Here is a 21,850-nt window from a genome sequence, read left to right as displayed (position 1 = left end):
CCGATGACGTCGAACCGAAATAGCCCGAGAGGAGTCAACTCCCTCATAGAAAACCTGAGGTCCTGTAATAGAAAGCCAAGCCACCGAGCCCCATGTCATAAAAAATGGGGAATGGGCAAAGTGACTGAAAATCCTGGCTACCCCCATCCAAATCATCATCTCCTGCCTGCAATCCCATAAGCAATGCTGAATAGACTCCGAAGCGGAAAGGCATCGAGGGCATGTAGGGTCGGCTCCAAACTTGGACCTCCAAAGGTTCACTGCAATCCCTCCATGGATAGAAAGCCAAAAGAAGATAGTGATCTTTCTATTTCTGTGGGATTTCCAGAGTCTCCTCCAGAAGCACCTCCGCTGATCCGCAGTAATACCAAAAGTCTCCCAATGAGGAACTCTAGAGGGTCTCCAACCTCTACTATTGAGCTGATATCTCCTGGCATTACTGACCGCGTAACGAAAGAAGGGGATGCTCTTCTCTTGATGCCCTGCGTCAACCCACTCCCACTCTCCGAGGTCCCACTGCAAATACTTGATGGGAACTCCCCCATAGAGCCAGAGCCTCCAAGACCCGGTGGAGAGTAGCCAGGGGTCTGGGTCTAGGAACCACTCTGAATCTGATCCCTGCATCAAAAGACCTACAACCCTGATAGGCTGAAAAGCAGACTCAAGCAAGATGTCCTCTGTGGACCTGAGCAATCTGCCACCATCCTGGACACTAAAAACCAAAGCATCCTCCTGTGCATCTCGAAAGGCCAAAACCTGAAGCGGAACCTCGCCTCTCGAAAAAGTACCTGCCCAAGTGGAGGAAGTGAGTGGCATATCATCTGTGTCTACCCAAACCTCTGGAAGGGCTGCCTCAATCTGCAAGATCCTCCCTGCACTCCCTCTGAGATGTCCTGTCAACCTTGATTTGGTCTCCTCTGGAAGCCTGCGGAAAGCTTTCCAAGACCCCATAGAAGATGCAGGTCCCCTCTCCCACCTGGACCACTGCATGTAGAGTGAGGCACCCAGTGGTCTGCCATGATCATCTAAAATACTATCATTCCACATGATGGGTTGCCTATTAATCTCTTCCCGAGAGAAAGGAGGAATCCTCCGAAGAGTGCTTCTGAAACTGGCCCAAGCTTTCAGAATGGCAACCATGAGAGGGGACGAAGGTGACGTGAGGTGTGCTGTGGTGAAGATCCATCTAACACTGCTCATCCAGTCTCCTCCTGAAGAAGCTGTGCACCTCTGTATGCTGCTGATAAGAAAGTCCTTCCACGGCTCCTGCCCTGGCATAAGTCCCCGCACCACCGTCTTGCAAAGTAAAGCTCTGCACTGTAAATCTGGATCAATAATACTGAGACCCCCTTCCTGTGTAGGGAGGATGAGGGTCTCCCAAGCCACCCCGGCTCTGTGCCATCAAGCCCACTCCAGAGAAAGTTTCTGATCGGTCTTCTGAGCTGAATGATGCAGTCCCTAGAACGGCACCAACATGAACAAACAAACCAGGCTGTGGCCAAGAGGACCTGGTTGACCACCACAACTCTAGAGGCAAGATCCAGCTTGGCTGAGCTCCAAAAAAGAAGCTTCCTTCTGATGCTCTCCAAAACGGGAGCAAACTGCTGCGTGATAGAAATATCCAAGCCGACCTGGCAGCCCAAATACCTGATAGGCACACCCCTCTGAACCCAAGTGAATCCTATGTCAAGCCCCCAAACTGGAGTGTCCTCATCACTGATCCAAAAGCCATTGGATTTATGCCAATTTATCTGCGCCCCTGTCGCCAAGCAAAATAAATCCAATGCTGTCCTGAAAGAAGTGAGCATCTGTGGAGTGGCATCCAAGTAAACTGCTGTGTCATCAGCCAACTCGCTGTCAAGTAGCTCCTCTTCCCTTCTGATGGGAAGTCTCAGCCCAAAGATGGCAGCTTGAGATCTAACATAGATACTCATAGCTTCGGCCACAAACAAAAAAAGGAAAGGAGCAAGGGGGCATCCCTGACGGACTAATCTCGAATTCTGAAATCTCTCACCCCTTACCCCACCAATAAGTACCTGGCTGTGGGCTGATCTGTACAAAGAGGAAACACCTCTGATCCAAGCATCAGTAAAGCCAAAGCGTAGAAGGGTGCCCTCCAAAAAACCCCAATCTACTCTGTCATAAGCTTTTTCAAAATCCAAAAGTAGAATGGCAAGATTCTGGCCACTCTGCATGGCCCACTCTGAAGCTTCCCAGAAAGAAAAAATGTTATAAAAAATGCTTCTGCCATGCACAAATCCCATCTGAGTGTCATGAATGAGATCAGGGAGAAGTGGCTGCAATCGGAGGCTGATAGCCTTGGCCAGAATCTTGTAACAAGTCCCCAGAAGTGTGATAGGCCTCCACTGGGACACTAAATTTCTGCTACCTCCTTTTGGGATAAGGTGGATGAGACCCTCTGTAAGCGACCCAGGCATCTCGCCAGAGTCCCAAATGGCCTGCAGGGCTGAAGTAATATAGTCTCCAATTATATCCCAAAATGCAAAGAAAAAAGACGGGGTGAGGCCATCTGAACCTGGGCACTTGCCCTTGTGAAGGGCTGAAAGTGCAGTCCTGAACTCTGTGTTGGTGAAAGGTGCGTCGAGTAGAACATGCATACCCGGATTCACCAACACAGGGATGCTCTGCCAAATAGCCTGTCTAGCATCCTCTCTATCGTGTGTCTCAGGATCAGCAGTAAGAAGGGTGGCATAGAAATCTGAAGCTATGCGTAAGACATCATCAGGCTCTGTCTGTAAAACCCCATGTGAGTCAATAAGCTGGGATACACTCTCTCTACTATGTCTAGGGCCAAGAGTAGAGAAAAAGTGTTTATTGACTCTACCACCCATCTGAATCCAGAAGGACTCCCGTGCATGAAAGGCATACTCTGCTCTCTGATCAAGCAATAACTGCAGATGAGCCCTTGCTGCAACAAGGCGCTCCTGAATCCAAGCATCTGAAGGCTGTTTCTGCTCTTCCCTCTGCAAAGCTGCCAACTGCTGGCGAACACCAATCTCATGTCTGAGAATATCTCGTCTCCTGGTACAAGCAACTGAGCGGTAGAAGTCGCTCATACCAGAAAGGGCAGCGGCTACATGTGATGGATATGGCTGCCCACCCTGGACATGAGCAACCCATATCTGCAGGGCTGCCTCTGTAAGGTCCTCCTCTGTGTAAAAGGCATCTGGAATCCTGATGCTGGGAGACCGGCCTCTCAAGTGAGGCTCTGAGATAGCCAGCACAACAGGGAAGTGGTCTGAAGTGGAAACCCCAGCAGCAATGCATACCGATCCACCTCTGTCTAGTGCCCAGTCATCTACATAGAATCTGTCAATGCGTGCATGAATAGGCATTTGTTGCCTCCTGTTCGACCAAGAGAACAGGAGGGACTGTGGCTGTATAAGAAAGGCATCATCACACCAAGTATCTCTGCCACAGAAGTGAAAGAGGAAGGCATCCCAAACTGCTCTCTCCAAAGAGTAAAGTCCGCCTTCTCTACCCCCTTTTTTGTCTGACGGTAACTCGACCATGTTAAAGTCACCTCCAATCACCCATGAATCCACAATGGGGGCCCAGGAGAGCAAAGTCTTCCACATAAGGACACGTTCCCCTCTAATGTTGGAGGCATACAGGTTAAGGAAACCAACCTTGCGTCCTCCAATCAAAAGAATAATCCACTGAGCTCTAGAGGGAATAATGACTCCGTGCCCAACAACTAAGGGGAGAACCGACTGCGAAACTGAAATAGAAGTGCCCCCCTTGGTGCCCAAGGCAGGCGGCCAAAAAGTATGGCCAAAAAGCAACTTGCCTGACTTGGCACAATCTCTAGAATCCAGCTTGTGCTCTTGAATAAATAATATATCAATGGAACCCCCAGTAACACCTGGATGAAGCTGATCCCGGATCAATTGTCTACGGCGGCGATGTGGGACGTCACCTAGGGCTTGTATGTTCAACTAATAATCCTCATTGACGGGAGGATGTAGAGTGGAACACCTTACCCGACCTAGTGGCGGAAACAAACCCCTCAACAGGGGAAGACCTCCTGCTCGAGGAGGGAGGGATGGAACCAAGTGGTGGAAAATCAACAGGGGAAAGAATCCTGGCACCTGAAGAAGAAGCCCTGTCAACAAGAAACCCAATCACTGGCTCCCCAAAAGTAGCGGGCACAAACTCCTCCTCCGGGAAATCTGAATCCTCTGCCAAGGCTGAAAACGAGTTCTTGTGGAGCAAGCCAGACACCGGAGTGCGAAGGATCCCTTGTGAGGGAAGAGGATCAATAGTGTAAGCTATCCCCTTCCCCCTATCCAAGGGAGGAAGTGAGGAATGCTCTCTATCCTGTGTCTGCCTAGCCGCGGAGACCTCTCCTGCCTCAAGACGAGCATCTGGCACCGCTGGATCTAGGGAAGAAGCTGCAACCGGGGAGGAGGTCGAAGCTTCAGCGTCTCAGGCTGTGCATGGTGAGACTGGAGGGACAGCTCAAGGTGAAGCACAGTCCACTAAAGTACCCTCGTGAACTAAAGGAGGGATCTGCACACGTACCGGAACCCACTGGAGAGCGTCGCGTGTTCCTGAGGTAGGTGGGGGTCGAGGAGTAGGTGAAGGACCTGTACCACCCCCCTGTCGAGGCCGAGAAGCAGGTGTTGGACCTGTACCACCACCAATCTAAGGAGGACCGCCATGCGAAGGTCGAGGAGCAGGTGCTGGACCTGTACCACCCCTCTGTGGAGGCCGAGGAGCAAGTGCTGGACCTATACCACCCCCCTGTCCCCTCCATCGAGGCCATGGGGCGGTAGCTGTACCAGAGGGCTTCTTGGGCCTTTTCTTCTTCCTGGGGCAATCCCTGGCAAAGTGTCCAGAGGTCCTGCAAATCCTGCACTGGTCCTGTCTGCCTGAAATCTCTACTCTCTGGCGAAAAAAGGAACCATCCGGGCGCTAGATCATAACATGATCCATCTTGAGGTTAGGATCCTTGCAAAGGACCCTAACTCTAGGAACCCCATCAGCCTTGGTTGCCTCTGCTGCAGTCAATGGCAACCCAGGGAGGGGTGGGATCTCAGCAACTGCGCCAAAATGCTCCCCAATAACAGAAAGAAGTCAATGGTAAACCTGGGGAAGCCCGGGGAATCTAATGAAGAGCGAGAAGATTTTCTTATCTGCCTCCACTGGGTCGAAACCAATATGAAAGGCTTCAAAGAAGATTTTCCTGTGTCCCAGGTGTAAAAACTCAGCCTTGAGCACAGTGCTCGTAGCCTCTGGAGTGTCAAAAACAACCTGGAAAAAACCTTGTCCCAGAAGACGGACATCTAACAATCGTGGAGTGAGGTCTGGGGGGAGAGCCGCAAGCATCCAGTCTCTGGCTTGGGATCTGGAGGGGTGAGACCCGAAGATGCGTGCTAGCAACGTGGTAGAGCATTCAATCTCTACATCCTTCTTGAGCTGCTGCAACTCGTCTTTAGAAAAGGTAATAGTTTTGGCGGCCGGTGGAGGTGGAGTAGGATTCGGGGAGTGAAGGGAAGGGGGAGGAGAGGGAGAGGAGGGGGCGGGCGGAGAGGTAGAGAGGGGGCGGAGAGGCAGGGAGGGGGCGGGGGAGCAAGCAGGGAGGGGGCGGAGAGGCAGGGAGGGGGCGGGGGAGCAGGGGGCAGGCTGAGAGGCAGGGAGGGGGCGGGGGAGCAGCAGGCAGGGAGGGGGCGGAGAGGCAGGGAGGGGGCGGAGGAGCAGGGGGGCAGGCTGAGAGGCAGGGAGAGGGCGGAGAGGCAGAGAGGGGGCGGGGGAGCAGGCAGGGAGGGGGCGGAGCAGCAGGGAGGGGGCGAGGGAGCAGGCAGGGGGAGGGGGCGGGGGAGCAGGCTGAGAGGGGGAGCAGGCTGAAAAGAGAGGAAGCGAGCAGGAGGGGGGCGGGCTGAAGGGGAGGAGGGGAAGGGAGGGAGCGGCTGAGGGAGAGGGAGGGGCTGAGGGCAAGGGAGAGAGGGAGGGACGGGCTGAGGGAGAGGGTGCAGCAAGGGAGCGGGGAGGAGCAGCAGCTCGAGTGAATCACATTTGTTCTTCCAGAGCATGGCTTGTTCACCTGCACGTGAAGCCAAATTTTTCCTCTTCTTCTTTACGTTCTGATGTGGACATCAAGAGAAAATCCCGAGAGATTAGGTTTGGCAAGAGTGCATGGATGGGGCTCACTTTGGTCTTCAATGATGGTTTTAGGTTTTCTTACTGTTGACATATTTATTGGGCTGGATCTGTTGAGAGTTTAATTGTTTAAGAGTGTTTTAACTGCCTTCAAGTTGTGAGCTCAAGAGAAGAGTCATTCTTTTGAAAATGAAGTATTACATATGACCAAGGAATTTGATAAGGTTGTTTTCCATCCTTCTCAGGTTTTGATTTTATCTAAAGTTGAGCTCGCTCTTCCTCTCCTTCAGTACTTGATTGCTAGAATATATCTACATGGTCATCCCTGCCTTGTCTCTTCTTTTTTCTGTCTCTCTGTGCTGCTGTAAGTCTTCCAATTTTTGACATGGTTAAGCATAATTAATTGCATTCAATTGAACATTTTGGATAGTCTAATTTGGTCTGTACACCAGTTTAAGAGTCAGGCATTTACTTCATATTTACTAAGTGTTTCCTTGTTGATCCTCAGGTATATACACCTGAAAGGTTTGTATTTTGCTCTTGAATTAAGTGACTCGTAATCTTCCCTACCCTTTTTGGTTTAGTAAACACTAGTTTCTATTGGGAAGAGTGAAATGACATCAAAAGTTTTTTTGTCTTATGCTGCTTAATTGGCTTTATTTGATATCGGCATGGCAAAGTAGTGTCTCATACCTGCGGTAACTATGCAGGTGGTTTAGAAGTTTTGGATGGCCCAGCTCCACAAAGTATATTGGTTGGACCTAGAGTGGGCATAGATTACGCTTCTCCTGAAGACACAGCAGCATTATGGCGATTTGCTATAGCAGGAACTCCATGGATCAGTGCACCACGCAATACATTGAAAAGACCTTGACGATCCTTACAAAATGACGGTTATCTTGTCGATGTAAAATACCCTTGGTAAACTTTATTAGCAAAGGTTTGGGTTCTCTATTTTTATTCTTTGGAAATACTTGTCACCAAAGTCCATTAATTTTTAAAGCAAGCCTCTCGATGAGGAGTTTGAGGTCGAAAAAATGCAAATGGAGAATATGGGATGATTGCTACCACGAACTCGAAGAAACATGTAAGTATGCATCAATGAGGGGTAATAATTTCAAGTGTAAGGAGCAAGACCTAATTAGTGCGATGTGCTAGTGAAGTTGGGAACATGAAGTACGTGTTTTTTAAGGAGCTACTTGTGATATCACAATTAATTAGGAATGGGAAAAGGAGCTATATGTAATGTCACAATTAACTTATCCGTCCTTTCATTTAAGTGATTTACCAAGGTACACACTAGGTCCTAAAGGGTACACACTAGTTGCTGTTAAAGGGTTCACAAGTTTAAAGTATACCAATGTTGTGCTTTACCTCACATATAACATAATGCTAAGGATTGCTAGTGCATGATACATACCTTAGCCTTCAATGATCATTTCTATCTATTGATTTGATTACTTATGTAGCAAGCCTTGCGAACTTATGTTGTGCAAGTTTTTATATTTACTTTACAAGAATTATCACTATGTTTGATGAGTTGGAACAACAAATATGGTGCATAAATTTTTGTTACTCTAAAAAATGATGAGTGGAATTGAGGCAATTACAATACTGAAAAAGATAATGCCTTCATGACCAAGGGATCACATGAAAAAAGCATGCTCTCGACTCCCTGCTGCTTTCATTACAAGTTACTATCTAATAGAGGCACACATCCCTTATACAAATGTTGAATTGAATTTGTTCAAAAGTTTCTCCCATCATTTCATACACACTCATCTCTGATAACCATTCCTTAACACCTTGCCTGCCTTTATTTCAACTACCCAAATGTCTAACTATTGGGTCTATTATTTTTTTCCCCTTCACACTCAATCTAAAAGGGTCATTGCTCTTAGGGGGAACTTTACTCTTGAACCACACCTTCTTTCCCTTACTTTCTTTGACTGAGTCCCCCTTATGTTGCTTGTACTTGTTTGTTGCGACTTCATTAGCTTGAGTTAAAGTCTTATATCTTCAATAGATTTTGATGTCTTAAGAAGTTGAGGGTCTTCTATTGATATGTTTGCATCTCCAGTTGTTTAAGTGATTTCCTTGTTTTCAGTTTCTTCTTTTATGCTTCCATGAAATTTTGGAGTGGCAGCCACTTAACAAGAATTTCACACTACAAACTTATTGTTCTTCTTATTTTGACTATGGCATTACCTTCCCACCCCTTTCATGTTTCAAGTTCTTGGTTGTTGGTGTTGGAGTGTTAGGATCAATGCCCCACCTGCAAGCACCCAAATGAGGAGGACAAAGTGGCTTGACACGCTTAGCAATATGGTCAAGCATAGTGCCACATTGGCACATGGAGAGGGATTGAGAGGGGTTGCCACATGAGCAGTAGGGACAAATCCTTCTTAGATTTATTTTAGGGTATCCACATGGGCCACCCTTGTCTACATCACTGGTTGTTAGTCAACATTTAGGGTTGCTTGTGCATTCGGGAAGCAGGCAGCCATGGTCCTACATATAGAAACAAAAGGTTGGGCAAATGCCAACACAAGCAAAAGCAAAGAGTGGGGGGGTGGGGCATTTATAGGTGTGGCCCTAGGTTGGTTGTTGTGACATACAAGCCACAATGGTTGGTCAATGTCAAGCGGATGAAGGATTGGGTTGTTTGGGGGTTGGTTGGCCAAATGTGGGCTCCAGATGGTTGATAGAGGGACATCCAGCTCTATGGAGGCGGCAACAACAAAGGCGGTAATGGTTCGTAGAATGATAGCTATTGTTGATGGGAGGCCAAGGTTCAAGTGACGATCTTTGGATGAAGAAATGCATATGTACTTGAGGCCTTTCATGTACAATCACATAGGCTAGGACATTTCTTTTCTATTTCATTGTCAACAACCTTTGTAAAGTAGCTAGAGCATTGTTTTCATATGCAAATATTTTGTATATAATACAATAAAGTGTAACATCTTTTGTTGTTGTGAGAGGCAATATCGTAATATGTGTAATTCTATGACCTTTGCCACCAAAATGCTTTTGTGCATGTGGAAACTTTTCCCATATGTTAGAGCTCCATGCACAAATACCATACATTTGAGTACATAATGTTGGGATTGATTCTCAACACCCCTTTATCGACTGTTTTATTAAAAGCATTTTGGTTTATTCTTGAACTGAATGTCCTTTAGTACCAATCCAAGGGTTAATAATGTTCAAGCAACTCTCATCCCAAGGGTATTATGAATATATTTAGTGTTTCATATCACAATGAGCAAACCAAGCCACCTTTGTACATTGTCCATTTGACAAAATGTTTATCGCATTAATGTGCTTATGTACTCTTGGTTTTTTTTTGTTTTGCTATTGGATTCTCACAACTTGCATTATTTGATATAATTTTTTCCTTCTCAGAGTAACTAGAAGTTTTTGTCAATCTTTTATGATTACATAGACATGAACATTACAAAAATCTTGAGTTCTCAATTGCTACTAGAGCATATATGACATTTTGGCATCATATGATTATAGATCCAAGCAAAGTAAAGTGATCTGTGAAAGGGATGAATGTTGGAAAAATATAATGGCGTATTGAGAATAGTGACATGTGGAGTTCTCTCCAAAGCCCACCTTATCCTTTGCATTACTTAGCACCACTTCATTTTAGTTCTCCAAGTTAGATGATAAGATGATGAAAGTTCATTTAGACCATACTTCTCCAAGTCTTGTTCCAAGTCCTTTGGTTCTCCAAAGGTCCATCTTTCATGTTTGAGACTCAAAATGATACATAGTCAATTTGGGAGTCTAGTCTTGTGAATGGAGAGAGATTTGAGAGTTTGGCCTCAAGCAACTCAAGTGTGTACAATTTACATCTCAAAACAATTACATGATTGATTTGAGAGTCTAGTCTTGTAAATGGACAAATATTTGAGAGCCCGACCTTAAGACATGTATCATGGATTTGCATGTAACTCAACATTAGATACTTTCAACAGAGCCTCATGGATTGACAGGTATAAATAAAAATGGCCTCATGGTTGATTTGCATTCCAATTTAACAACAAAAGTGTTCGAATAGCCTCATTCTTGAGTTCAAGCAAATGCATGGTCAACTTGAGCTAGCATTCAAGCTACTTTGAAGTTCAACGTTGTGATTCTTTGATTCTTTATTCTACAATGGAATAAAACAATTCGCAATTCAATATTGAAGTACATGTTGATTTACATGAATATTATGACAATAATTATGTAGCATATCCCTAAGACAAAAAAAAAGGATATATTTCCGTTTACCACAAGATGCTATCTCATGTTATGAAAATTTTGGAAAAACAGATTAATTATTGTACCAATTCAATGCAACAAGAAAGGTGGTTGAGCAAATAAGCATAGTTGAATACTTTTTATACTGTAAGATGGGAATATTAATAGAACAAGATGTTTGATAGACAAGCAATGTCCGAAAGTGACTTTGCGTACTTGTTTTGATAAAGATCACTATAAATATATTCATAATGCCTTTGGGATAATAGTTGTTTGAGCACATTGATATGCTCTTGGATTGGTATCTAAGGGGGACATTCACTTTAAATAAATTATTTGATGCATGCATACATGTAGCCTATACAATTCAGACATTCCAAACAAAGTACCTACCATTGGTAGAGTTTCCTATCCTGAGGACCAAGGATGAAATATTTGCAGCTGATCAGTTTGTGAGAGACCTCCAGATAGCTTATAGCCAAGTCCAGACAGCAATTGAAAGGTCTCAAGAGAAGCATAAAAGAGCTACAGATAAGCATAGGAGACAGTTAAATCTCAAGGAAGGGGATTGGGTACTTTTAAAGTTCGAGAAAGCTAGGCTCCACAAGTTTAAAGGCAAGCAGAAAGTGTATGCAAAGTTATCTTCCAGGTACTATGGCCCTTTCAGGGTTACAGAAAGAATAAATGAGGTTGCAAGATCTACATTTTCACTTTTGATTAGAAACATGTGGACATGATTTCAAAAAAAATGATTGCAAAGTTGTATTTGCAGTAATGAAAAGTAACTTGGAATTACCAATGAAGTTAAACAAACTAGTAGAGGATGAGAAAATCTACACATTTTTAAATTGGATCCCTTATATCCAACTCTCATTGAAAATTAGTAGATGATTGCAAACATATATGGAAATCAATGGCAAGTAACTTCAAATCATCAATAGAGTCAAGCAACTAGTAGATGTATGTCAAAATACTTGGATTGCCCTTAGTATCCAATGCTTACATCTTGAGACATAATTACCTTATTGTTGATTTTTGTTGAAACGTAAAGCAAGTATATAGTCAATGGTTAGTGAGTGATTGCAAACTTGACATCAATGAAAGAAACTTCGCATTGTCAATAAACAAAATATACACAACGCTTAGTTGGATATATTTAAATGCTTGTACCTAATAATGATGAAGACAAAAAATTTCATATAGTTGGGGTATTACCACAATTTATGTCAAAACTTAAAGCAATCTATGATCATTAGCAAAAGAGAGTTTTAGATCTCAATGGAACCAAACAACTTGGAATCCAATATTGAAATACATATCAATTCACATGAATATTGTGATAATAATTATGCAGAACATCCACATGACAAAAAAATTTCAACGATATGTTACAAAATTTTCCCTAAAATTGTGGTCAAAGATTCATGGATGTCTTAGCTACTTTCATGATTGATGCATAGTGTACCAATCAATTAGCTACTACCATCATCAACAGAAATCAAGCCTTGGACCTAGGAGGATGTGCAACTCAACTACACTACCACTCATGTAGTCACTTGATAGGAGCTCCAATAAGATAGCTGCACATTCCATACAAGCTTTCCATGCAAGATTTGTCATGAAAGTCAAAGGATAAGAATTTATATCATCTCCCATTATCTTTTAAATCCCTATTCACCACTTAAGTAAGATGGGGAACTCTTTGACATATATAGATAAGTTGCTCAAATACAGACTTTTTCATTCCTACTTAGTAGCAAATTGGCATTCTTTAAAAGAGAGCTTCTTATGAATACAATTTTGCTAGTTTTTGTTTAAATCAAAATTTGCTCCTATATACAAAAAATCAAAATAAAAAATAATGTAACTCTACCCCCTACAAAAGTGCAATTTAAGAGGGGGTGTTGTGAATATGTAAATTGGGCTAATTGCATATAGTGTACAAAGAGAGATAAAAAGGGATTCCCCTAAGGTATAGGCTAAGTGAAAATAGAATAAGATACCCTTAGGGTTCTATAACATAGGGTTTGTCTAGATAGGGTTTCTCTATATAGCAATGTCACCTTCTTCACGTTCAATAAGAGAGTGTCCACATTGTATAGAGGTCTTGGTGTGTTGGAGGCTACCTCCCCTCCTCTCCTTATAGCTCTCTTTCCCACACTCCACTCTCTTCAACACCATATTGATTAAGTACTTTGTGTATTCTTTCCTCTTGGTCTTCACTATTTGCTCATTTAGAATAAACTTTGGATCTTCACCCTCTTTAGGCCCTCTCTCTCATTACTACTGAGGGTTGTTTGGCTTTGTCAGAAGAACCACTATGCTAGTTTGCTTCTTCATCTTCTTAAGCATCTTGTTGGTCCCTAATATGTTCATTCTCACCATGGTAATCAACTAAATCTATTGCGTCATTAAGTATGGGCCTTATTTTCTAACTTGTTAGTAGATTCTACCTTGTAGGCATTGGGGCTAATCTTCTTTAGGACTCTGCATGGTGGTCCAAAAATTTTCCTCTTCAAATAATTTTGTTTCCTTTTGAGGATAGATTTCCTTCTAGATGTACACCATATAGCTTTCCTTATTGTGTTGCCTTGCCCAAACTATATGTTCCATCTTTTGTCGATAAGCTTTTAATATTTGAGCATTTGCTCCTCAAGCTTCTCTTGCATCTCCTTGAAGATGTCTTGCATGCCTTCAATAATCCTTGCTACATTTTTATATTCAATTCTCATCTCATGCTCACATACCTCTGTAGAATACCTAGGGTTTGTTCGTAGACTATGTAGAATGATAACAACTTTGTAGACATGTTATGGTTGCTATTATATGCAATTTTTATTTGTGCGAAATAGGATTATAGATACTTGGGATGTTATCATACAATACATCGTAACATATTTGCTAGACTTTTATTCACTACCTCGATTTGACCATCTATCTGGGCATGGTAGTTTTCACTAAATAACAAATTTTTGTTGGTTCTCTTCGATAGGGTTTTCCAAAAATGACTCAAGAAGACAATATCCCTATTTAGGGTGATACTCAGACAAAATCCATGGCATCTCACAAATTATTTGAAAAATAAATCAACTATCTTTGGAGTTTAGTGGTCTCCTTTCATGTAATGAAATGGGCCATCTTGCTAACCCTATCCACAACAAGATGCTACCATTGCCCTCCACAGTCCTCGACAATCCTACGATGAAGTCCATGCTTACATCTTCCCATGGATTTTGTGGCATGGATGGGGGTTGATATAGTCTAGCATTTCACTTATCCCCTTTTCCTTCTTGGCATTAAGTAACAAATTTTATAATTTGGAAGTCGTTCTTGGCAAAAAAATAATAGCTTTGAAAAAGCTACAAGGTCTTATCTCTTCCAAAGTGCCTTACCATTCCTCTTGAATAATGATCCTGACTTTTTCATTGACTCTCTTGGAATGAATATCTAATTCCCAATAAATAATAACCCACCTTGAACCAATTACTCTCGTTATGATTTTGCATCCATCATGCTCCCGTAATGCAAGCCTTGTAGGCTTGTTTAAAATATTCATTAAGAAATACAACTCCTTCATTTGCTAAAAAGGAGTCCCCTCATTTTTCACAGAGGTGACCAACTATTCGCTTATCCTACTCAATGAATCAACCACTTTGTGACTCTAGGTTTGTTTCCAGGGTGCTTTATACTATATCAAGAATATGTTTAATATTGCTTTTCTCTATCCCTTTAGGCTCAAAATAGGGGAGATATATAGCATGAGACTAACTTCAGTAAATATCTCTGGGTATAAAACCAAAACTTCACCAGAGTCTAAGTCACTTTGTTTCCTCTTTGAACCAAAGTGTGGGATGGTAAACAACACTGACCACAAGGGGGTCAACCACTATATCCACCAAGTTTTGTTCCCTTTTTCTTAGGTAGAGTCGAGATGGATAGTGTGATGAGCTTTTTTGCCTACAACTGGTGAGGATGTTGGTGAGGAAATTGAGGCCTTTTGTAGTGGAATTGCCGGGGGGGTGTTGAGGAGGAATGTGGGGCCTCCTGGGCTGGAACTGCTAGAGGTACTACTGGAGAGCATGCTGAGGGGTCCAATGAGGGGGCTTGGTTTGGCTTATCATTCCCCTCCATCTGTTTTACCTCCATTGGATGCAATCTATGATGGCCCAACCTCTTGTAGGTGACCTGAGGGATTTTCCCATCTACTATAGCTAGAGAGGAAACCGGTGCTCTAACGCTTGAGTAAGTTGACAGCTTATGGGTGGGCAGGACTTTGAAGGGAAGGTGTGCAATTCAAAATGTGGGACTGGGGAGGGAGATCCTCCCTTCTCTCCACAAATTTTTCATAAGAGACAACAGTTGGGGCTAGTGCTCCAAGGATGGTGGGCAGGCTCCAAGGGAGGAGATTAACCTAGGGGGTTGTCTTAGGGGGGTCTGGATCATCTTGAGGAGATCCCAAGCTTTCCAAATGCACTTCCAAAGTTTAGATCACGCACTGTTCCTTGCCAAAAACAACCACCGCTTCTAGTAGGGTATCTCTAGTGTTTGCAGCTGATGGGTTTGACTTTAGCGATGTTGATCTGAATTACTGTACCCCACAGTTTGTCAAGGTTTTGCATGGATTTGAGTACCCATTGTGCCATGAATCTAGTTAATGATAACTCTTCATTTACACTTCCCAATCCCCCCTTGAGCCTTCCCCCCTTCTTCCCTCTCCTGTTTTTCCTCCCTCCGCTCCTAGCTCCCTTGCTTTCCTATGGTTACCATTGCTAGTTATCCTACTCTCATGGTGTTTGAAGTTGCTATGACTAGTTGTAGCTCCCAAGATTATTCATGGTGTGGCCCTTCATTCCACATGGTTACTTCTATCCCCACACCCTCTCTAGGATATGCACAATTGTGGCATGCTTGCTCTCTAGCTAGGTTGGTGGTGGTTCTAAGATGGGGCCCCTAGCCAGTATTTTAGAATTGGAAAAACCCCCAGGTGTCATGCATTTGGCATTATTTAGCTTATAGCCTAAGCAAGACTTCATAGTCGGCCTTGGGATTGTGTTTTTGGTCACTTTTAGCATCCTCTTAGTATAGTAAACCTCATTTTTCTCTTTGAAGATCAAAGGATTCTATGATTTAGCTTGAGCTGCATTTTCCTGGCTTGCGTATTTGTGCTATACATTTTTGTCAAAGTATCCCATGCCTCCTTCGGCGTGCTTGCATCCTGAATATGCACAATCATAGAATCTGAAATACTGATAGACAGCCAGTACATAACTTTTCTGGCTCTCTCATGGTAGCCTTTAAATGCTTGCAACTCTTGTTGATTGGGAACATTAGGAATAACTGGTTCTTGTTCAGCTCCAGTAATGAACTCCCAATAGCCTTTTCCCTTAAGGAAATTCGTCATTCTAAACTTCCATGCTTGGAAGTTGTTCTTATCAAGCTTTTCAGTGACAATCTGTGAAAGAGCATCAGACGCCATTATAGAACACTGTAAAATATTCTGTCACTGCAAAAAAACACAACTTCTACCTCACAAGGGCAAATCTGCAAAACTAACGAAAGTGGTATTTGACCACACAATCACTTCCTAGTGACGATTATGCATCAACAGGCAATAAGAATGATTCTGTCACTCTCAATATCTCTGTGCATAGGCATACAATGTAATTTTTGCGATAACTTTTCACCGACCTACAAAACAGTGGTCGCACAGCAAAAATAGGGCACTTTCTGAGTGCCTGTGAAAAAATTCTGCCACCAAAACGGGCCTCGAAATGGCCTCGAATCAAAAAAATAATTTCACATAGCATAGCCCTTTCCTATAGCATATATTGCCCTCTCGCCACACCCCAACGGGCGTCCCAATCTCAGTGCACTCTTGTACTTTTTGGCTGTGCTACCTGTAGAGATTTACTCTCAAACTCAAAAAAAAAGGAAAGCAAAACTGATCGTCTTACTAGGACACCGCGAATGTGGTTTGCTTTCTTGAGCTCCTTACCATGAACCGAGCTCTGATACCATGTGAAGAGAGTGGGAGAGAAGGAAGGAGTCTCACTTGCAGCTTTCTCACATACACAATGGGGGAATATACACAAAGGTGGAGGTTGAAAACAGTTTTCCTCTTCTTAGTTGTGAAAGCCAAAAGAACTCTAAGTATAAAAGAATAGGTGAACACTATATGTTGCTCTCAAACCAAACTCAGCTAACTAAGGTGGCATACTAATTGAGCCACTAACTAGAGTGCATAAAGATAGCTGTCATCCAGCTATTATTCATGGGCGGTGTACCAACTGCATTTGCAGCTAATAAGATGGTGACATAAATGCACAATGGTCACTCGAGCATATCAGGAGTGGATCTCGATATCACATCTAAACCACTACCAAATGCCTCACTACTAGGATCAAAATTAATGTTGGATTCACTATCTATATCCTCTTGCCTATATTTAGAGTCTTTGACAAAATTGTCCACTTTTTTTTTCTTTTAGTTGTCCCAATTCTTCTTTCATCTTGCTTTAATGAGTCTACCAAGGAGTTGAACCCATTTGCACTTGTTGGTAGGTCTATGTCCCTACAATAGTTTGGATCTCAAACTTTAGCCCTTGAAAGAAGTTTTTTTCCAACTTTTTCTTGGGAAATCTTTTGGATGCATCTATCTAGCATTTAGATTATGAAAATGCTAAGCATAGTCTTCAATTGAAAGCTTTTTTTGCCTCTCTCCTGAAGCTTCTTTTGGATGACATTAGTAGCCTTCTCCTTCTTGAAATGTGCCATGAATGATATCCCTAGTTGATCATAGTTATGGAAGTATCCGATACCATACAGAGTGAACCATCTCATTTCCTTTTTGATGACATCTCCGAGCATGGTGTCAAAACTACTCACCCTCCAAATATTTTCAAATTGTGCCAGACGAACATCTAGATCCTCCTTTTCTTTACCCTAGAATTCAGTAATCTTCACTTCAAGGTCGTTATCTGAGGATGCATTAATACGATTGGTGGTATCCCTAGTGGGATATGTTGTGGCATTTCATTTGGTGTTTATTGCGGCATAGGATTTGGTGGTCTTGAATTTGGTTTTTGTATTAGGCTTGCCTCAAGTTATGTTCTAGGCCTCTCTTGGGCTATTTAGTGATGAGTATGATAATCTTCCTCCTCTCCTTTTGATGGACTTTTTAGATCTTTTGGTTTTGACTCATAGGGCTCAAGCTTGTTATGTTCATGATCCTCCTTCTCATATTTGTCAAGTAGGTGTTCTTTTTTCTCCACCCATCTGGTTTGGAGAGGGTCACATTGTAGCCTATCTATGGTTTGGAATGGGTCCATCTATAACCTATGGTTGACCTATCACTAAACCAAGGCAACCTTGACAAATGCTCTAAAACTTGGATCCGCTATACCAATTTGACTCCCAAAATCTTTTGTGTCTAGCATTTGGGTTAGCCTTTTGAATTACTTCTGCCATTAATGGTGGGTCCTCGAGTTGGAGTCTAGCATCTACTAATTGAGCAGAACTACATTGTTTTTGGAGATGCTCTAATCTAAGCCATGCCAAAATCTTGTATTGTAGATTTTGCCACCTTTAGCACCTTTGGTTGACATGTAGCCTATTGCATTTGTATTTCCATGTTCATAATCTTAGAAGGATCAATGCCAATCAAAGAGATCTAAAATGGTACTTGATTTTATAATTGTTCGAAGCCATTAAAGCCCACCTTAGGCTAGGGACATCGAATTGGGGAAATTTGAACTTTGAATTGAAATTGGCCTTAGAAGCTTTTTGATTATAGTGGCATTGATTGGGAAAGACAATGGGAGTGTCATACGAATTGCATGGAATTCTCCATGCTAAGAATCGACATGCATTTGTGAGACAAGCAAAAACTAGCCGTGTCTTTTTAATTCACTTGCATTGGTCCATCACATGCACCCTTGTGTGGCATTTTGTAACTTTTTTTCTCATTAACAAGGGCCAAGGGTGTTGGTCACCTACAATCATATCATCGCTCATAGTAGCATAGGTGTTCACAAGTGGAGCATATGTCCTCGGGTCGTAAGGTGTAGGCTAAAGCATGGAAAGTAGTTCTAGCATGCACTAGGTGAGAAAGAAGAGTTGATCACATGGATTGGTGGAGCTTTTTACCTCCATGGAAGTTCAAGGGTTTAGAAAAGGGTTTGTAGGGTTTAAAAGAAGGATAACATTGAGGAAGCTAACTAAGGGTTCCAGGGTTAAGGAGTCTAGAGCTGAGAAAGAGTTGCAAGGTTGAGGAGTGGAGACCTAGCTTCCTTCACTAATTCATGGCGTTAAGCATTTAGAAGGAGGTACCAGGGTCTAGGAGGAGGAAAGGAGGAAGAAGGGAGGAGGAGGAGGAGGGTAGAAGGACGAGAAGGAGGGAGGAGGAAAGAGGAGGAGGAATATTGTCTCTGTGCCAACATGGACTCAAGTAGTACATAATGTGTGTGTAGAGTAGCGACAAAGCTTCGCTTGTACTTGCATAAGGCTAGGAATACTCTCTCTTAGGAATCCTAACATGCAAGTTCTACTTTGCAACTCCTACATGCATGTTCTACATACAAGTCCTACATGCGATTCCTACATGCATGTTCTATATACAAGTTCTACATGCAACTCCTACATACAACATGCAACTTGCAACTCCTATATGCAACTTCTATATGCAAGTTCTACATGTAGAGAGAGAATGTCTTACAATTCCTACATGCAGAGAGAGAAGCTCTCCAACTTGTATAAATACCCCATAATGGAATGAAGCCCACACTCTTTGGGGCATTGTGTTGAGTTCTACTTTGGTATTCCAAGCAATTGTCTCCAGTGTCCATGCTTCCTTGCACTCCATGTCCAAAAGCATGTCATAACCTTGTAACTCCTCCTACCCTATTCTCCAACCTTGCAACCTATCCTCTCCCCCTCCTCCTCCTCCCTCCTCCTCCTCCTCCTCCTTCTCCCTCCTCCTCCTCGTCCCTCCTTCTCCCTTCTTCTCTCTCTCCTTTCCCCCATGCTCTTACATCTTCTTCCTCTCCCACTCCTATGCTCCCCCTAAACCCTTAACCTCCATGATGAGACGAGTTCTCCACCATATACTCTACCCTAAACTTTGGATCCTCCTTCTAACCCTTGAACCTCTTCTAAACTCTGGAACCTCTCTCTGAACCTTGGAACCTCCTTCTAAACCCTCAACCTCCCTCTAACCCTTAAACTCCTCCTAAACCCTTCAACCCCCAATGAAGGCAAAAGTTTTACACATGCATGCACTATGTTTGCTTAGCACACTTAAGCCTACGTCTCTCACCGGAATATGACTTGAGGTCCTAAGCTACACTTATACTACAAATGGCAACACCAATATATCTGTAGGTGATTACCCTGCTCTTCCTGCGGAAGCCATGGGAAAGAGCCAACATTTGGTGCCGCTACATTGGGGAGCATAGGAGTGATCACGTCCAATTAGGGATCACTATCTCCTACCCTTAACATAAATAGTGTTGGAAAAGGTGGCAAGTTATGAGATATATAGCTTCTTAGATGGCTTCAGTGGCTATAACCGAGTGCAAATTGCTCCCACAGACCAATCAAAAACAACGTTTGCTACAAAATGGGGTAATTTTTGCCTATAGAGTCATGCCATTAGGCCTTTATAATGCCCTGACCACATTCTAGTGAGTCGTGTTCATAGCTTTTAAGTCATTTCTGAATAAGTTTTTACAGGTGTTCTTGGATGATTTGTGCATCCACTTGAACAAAAACGACCACTTCAAATGTAGGGAGCATGGCATCTCCCTAAATCCAATGTAGGGAGTATGGCATCTCCCTAAATCCAACAAAATGCTAGTTCATGGTCACCCACAGAGTTGTTTTGGACACATCATTTATCAACATGGAATTGCAACTGACATGGATGAAATCAAAATCATCATGGAATTGCCTTCTCCTATAAATTCCAAAGGTGTATAGGTCTTTTTGAGACATGCTGGCTATTATAGAAGATTTATCTTATGGTATGCCATGATAGCATGAACACTTTATAAATTATTGGTGGAATTCTTATTGATTGAAGAGTGTGACCAAGCCTTTGAGCTTTTAAAGTGGTGCCTAATCACAACACCCATCCTTATATCTCCCAATTGGGATATTGATTTTCATGTTCATATATCCAAGTATGCAATTGGGAGTGTGCTTTGTCAACCAGGTGAACATAAGAAAGACTACCCTTCTACTTTGCCAGTTGACAACTCAATGATGCAGAGATCAACTATACCACCACAGAAAGAGAAGCCTTAGCAATGAACAGTAAGTCATGAAAAATGACAACAAGTCATGAGTTGTCATTTGCAATAGGATATTATGATTTTTCACTAGTCTTAAATATTGATCAATTTTACAATCTTTTGGAGACATTAAGAGAACTATTTTCATAACTTTTGCAAATTAAACATAGTTTCAAACTTCTTTTGAAAAATGTACATATTGCTAATTGAAAGATAAAAAAGTTTCTACTTTTCACATCAAATGACAAATTGAAAAAAACAAGATCAATGACACGATCTAATATTCTTTGAAACTACTAATAATTCATGCATGTCTATGTAAAGTATAATACATAACTTACTTAGAATTACAAAAATGTACTTTTTCTTCTATGATTTGCCCATCGGCCCCTAGTTGGAGTGGATGTGGATTAATGGGCATTGTCACTAGTGCATGAATGAATTTTTGGAGATGATCCCGCACTTTTGTTGGAGCTACTTTGCAACACAAAGGATCTTGAGGGGCCCTTCAGATTGTGGCCCAGTCACAAAGTTTGCAAAGGGAGTTTACTTGGTACATGGCAACTTGGTTGAAAGAAGGAGGCCATGGCAGCTTGGTTGAAAGAATAAGGCCATGCCTTCTCCACTGACAAGGGAAATATAGTTCACAAAGCAAAGGCTATCGTCTCTACAATCCTACTACACACAAGATTTTTGTTAGTACAATTTAGTGGTTTACTTTATTTTTATGAATCATGAAGATAAAAACTATTGTCCTTTTTAAAAATGATGAAAATCTAGATTCTTGAATCGACTTTGTTGTGATAAAGTTGAATGGATAAAAAATTCCATCAATGAAACAAAATTTTTATCCAAAAAAAGAAAAATTTTTAACATGAGTGAATGCAAATGTCATTCTAGTATAAGGAAAAACATTTCAACATGTAAAACTTTCATTTACAGAAAATTTTTGTCAGTGGAAATTTTTTTCCATCGATGGATTTTTTTTCCGTTGATGAATTTTGGGATTCTAGTTCTAAAAGAAAAAATGATGCAAGCCATGGAACAAAAGCTTCATATGTCTTAGCTGCCACTTCAGACTTATCCACGGTGAGAAAATGTATGTTGCCCACATTGCATGGCCAATCATATAGCAAATAAATGCCCAGTCCCAAGAGCCAGGATCACTGCACAAGCAAATCC

General features: G+C 42.4%; 1 protein-coding gene across 1 annotated transcript in view; it reads left to right on the top strand.

Annotated features, from left to right (window-relative positions):
• Positions 1 to 7,085, top strand: part of LOC147901415 (DNA-3-methyladenine glycosylase (MAG)) — a 43,075-nt gene extending 35,990 nt beyond the window's left edge. The window contains exon 6 of the mRNA XM_087375833.1: positions 6,834 to 7,085. Within this exon, the coding sequence (XP_087231959.1) occupies positions 6,834 to 6,997 (164 nt within the window). The 3' untranslated portion in view covers positions 6,998 to 7,085. The remainder of the gene's footprint in view (positions 1 to 6,833) is intronic.
• The last annotated feature ends 14,765 nt before the right edge of the window (positions 7,086 to 21,850 follow it).

Source organism: Dipteris shenzhenensis, chromosome 6, assembly GCF_047967505.1.
Source record: "Dipteris shenzhenensis isolate YYH24624 ecotype China chromosome 6, Dip_SZ_1.0, whole genome shotgun sequence".
Lineage (NCBI taxonomy): Eukaryota > Viridiplantae > Streptophyta > Polypodiopsida > Gleicheniales > Dipteridaceae > Dipteris > Dipteris shenzhenensis.
The sequence above is the reverse complement of the archived record's forward strand: the minus strand, read 5'-3'. Positions and strand labels throughout refer to the sequence as shown.